General features: G+C 40.5%; 2 protein-coding genes across 2 annotated transcripts; one reads left to right on the top strand and one right to left on the bottom strand.

Annotated features, from left to right (window-relative positions):
- Positions 1 to 124: 124 nt before the first annotated feature.
- LOC133743866 (uncharacterized) lies at positions 125 to 1,112 on the bottom strand. The gene has a single exon (XM_062171935.1). The coding sequence runs from the start codon at positions 877 to 879 to the stop codon at positions 244 to 246; it is 636 nt and encodes a 211-aa protein (XP_062027919.1). The 5' UTR covers positions 880 to 1,112; the 3' UTR covers positions 125 to 243.
- A 337-nt stretch (positions 1,113 to 1,449) lies between these two features.
- LOC133745689 (uncharacterized) lies at positions 1,450 to 2,341 on the top strand. Its single transcript, XM_062173799.1, has one exon. It carries the CDS (start codon positions 1,567 to 1,569, stop codon positions 2,197 to 2,199), a length of 633 nt encoding a protein of 210 aa, XP_062029783.1. The 5' UTR covers positions 1,450 to 1,566; the 3' UTR covers positions 2,200 to 2,341.
- The last annotated feature ends 405 nt before the right edge of the window (positions 2,342 to 2,746 follow it).

Here is a 2,746-nt window from a genome sequence, read left to right as displayed (position 1 = left end):
TTACTGTTGGATCTAGTTGTTAGATTAATTTCTGAGCTGCCTCTTATGTGGGTTTCGGTATTTTCTTAATTTTCTTTCATTTCCTTGATATTCTAGGAGCTCAAAGGCAAGAAGAGGATCATACTAACAACAAATATGAATATTTATTTAGCATTATGTATAAACCTTTACAATAAACTTAAGCGTCACAAATAAAAAGAATGAATGAAAAAATAACAAATCAAGAACTAGCTTGTCACATTATCACTTGCATTGTAAACTTTGGACGGTCTTTGTGGACAGATCAATTGCCATGGTGCAGTCCATCGTGGCAGATTTCTTTTTCTTCATTATAAGCATCAATTCCACCTTTCCGGTCAATTTGGCTTGGCTAGTCAGCGTCACCACCCCACTGCTCAATTCATTACCAAGAGTAGAACTACTCGTCAATGCATTCGAGTTCAAACTCACCTCAACATTGATCTTCTTGGTGGAACGCATTCCAGCTTTGCTCTTAGGTACTGCCACTGTCCCCACAGGCTCGCCCTGGTACATGAACGTTACGGTGCTTGCATCAAATTTGTAAGGACCCCAGTTGGTGTTCTTTACCCTGATTTGGGTGTTGAATGTAGTGTCAAATGAAGGCGTTGCAGTTGCTGTGTTCAAGTTTGTGATGCTAACTTCGCCCAATCTCACCTTCGGGGTCTTAACTTTCATCACAGTAAGACCAAACACAGTCATCACTATGATCTGAAAAAATATGAAGATACCGATATAGGTAAACAACTTGATTCTCTTCTGGAGTTTGAGCTCCTCATTGGTTTGCAAAGTGGCAGATTCTTCGTCTTTTCTGGTGTAGCCTTTCACTGATGCCAAAGCCTGTTTGATCTTCTCAGCCATTTTCTTTAATTACTCGGAAAAGCTTAAAATGTGTTTCCTCTCTTTCTTTTGGCTAGTGTTGTTTGTGGGAATGTTGGCTTCAGCTGCGTGCTATATATAGTCAGCCGCCTCGGAGTTCAAGTAGGCTTCCAGGAAATGCTAAAGTGTAACGCGCATAGTATAGAGTAGTTGATAAGTTTTCTAGTCTTCTAGAACGAATTGGACCTTAATTATAGATTTTTGCAGCAAGACAAAGTCTTTGTTAGCTTTGCTTACAATAATCAGACAGCTAGGAGATATCCTTTGGTTCTGTTCTAGGCAATGTGCTATATATTTCTTTTATTCTTTAGTTCGTTTTTTTCTTTTTTCTTTCATGAGTTTAAAACGTGGGAATGGTCAACGCAGGCATGAATTTAATATCCCGATGAGATGCTGCTGCAGTCATCGATCATCTAGAAGATAATTAATTCCAGATTTGGACGCGTTCTGTGTCTGGAATGAAATACACATTCCAGGAAACTCATTCGCGCAATTAACTTACTGAAATTGTCCAAATCTCCAAACACTATATATACAGAGACTCCTACTTTCTATTTCATCATCAACACAAACAAGTTCCTTCATTTCCTATAGTTTCATCATCATCACATCATAAACCCACAACTTCCTTCATTTCCTATTCGTTTGCATCAGAAAAGAAAAACAAACATGGCTGAGAAGACACACCAGGCTTATCCTTTGGCTCCGGCAAATGGTTACACAAGAAGCGATGGGGAGTCTTTGTCCGAGGACGAGCTCAAGCGCAAGAAGAGAATCAAGTGTTTTGCTTATATTGGTATTTTCATTGTGTTCCAGATAGCAGTCATGACTGTCTTTGGTCTCACTGTGATGAAAGTCAAGACCCCCAAGGTTAGACTCGGCACAAGCACCCTCAGAGACTTCACCTCTTCCACTACAGCACCTTCGTTCAGCACAACCTTCAACACCCAAATCAGGGTCAAGAACACCAACTGGGGTCCTTACAAGTTCGACCAAGGTATCGTGACATTCATGTACCAGGGTACACCTGTGGGGACAGTCGTTGTACCCAAGGGCAAGGCTGGGATGCGTGGCACCAAGAAGATCAACGTGAATGTGAGCTTGAACACTGCTGCATTGCAGAGCAGCTCTACTCTCGGCGGCGAATTGAGCGGTGGGGTGTTGACGCTGACCAGCGAAGCAAAATTGACCGGAAAGGTGGAGTTGATGTTGATCATGAAGAAGAAAAAGTCAGCTAGTATGAACTGCACCATACAAATTGATGTGTCCGGACAGACCGTCAAAAGCTTAGAATGCAAGTGATATACTAGAAATGCTGATTAGCTAGCTCTTCATTTTGCTGTAATTTTTTTGTTCTTTTTTTTTTCTCTGTGTGACGTCTTTGGTTTGTTGCGGATGTATAAATTGTATTTTTTATATAGTGTTTGACCACGCGTTATTTTTCTTTCTTTATTTGACATAATCAGGGCAACGGATCCCACCTAGTTGCACTAAAGTCAGAAACATAAAATTGTTTTTGGAGCCGTGTGCATGAGACATGTGATAGAGTCTCTATCATCCTTGATGATATATTCACTTATTTGGTAGCGTGTAAGATTACTGAGATCGATGGTATCGAACCTCGCTCCGTTGAAAAATGCAAACGTAGAGAAAATTGGCCTAAATGGAAAAATGTGATTCAGGTTAAATTGAATTCACTAACGAAGAGGAATGATTTCGGCCTGAGATGCCGACACCTTCTTACATGAAATTTAATGACATAAATGGGTCTTCTTTAGAAAGAATGATGAGAAAAAAGAGATTGTAGACTCGCCTCATGGTGCAAGGCTTCTCACAAACGCCCTGGAAT

The sequence above is a fragment of the Rosa rugosa genome, chromosome 4 (assembly GCF_958449725.1).
Source record: "Rosa rugosa chromosome 4, drRosRugo1.1, whole genome shotgun sequence".
Taxonomy (NCBI): Eukaryota; Viridiplantae; Streptophyta; class Magnoliopsida; order Rosales; family Rosaceae; genus Rosa; species Rosa rugosa.
This window is presented reverse-complemented; position numbering and strand designations above follow the sequence as displayed.

What these genes read in the sequence shown, in the direction of transcription:
- LOC133745689 (XM_062173799.1), top strand. Translation starts at nt 1,567, where the DNA reads ATGGCTGAGAAGACACACCAGGCTTATCCTTTGGCTCCGGCAAATGGT.
- LOC133743866 (XM_062171935.1), bottom strand. Translation starts at nt 879, where the DNA reads ATGGCTGAGAAGATCAAACAGGCTTTGGCATCAGTGAAAGGCTACACC.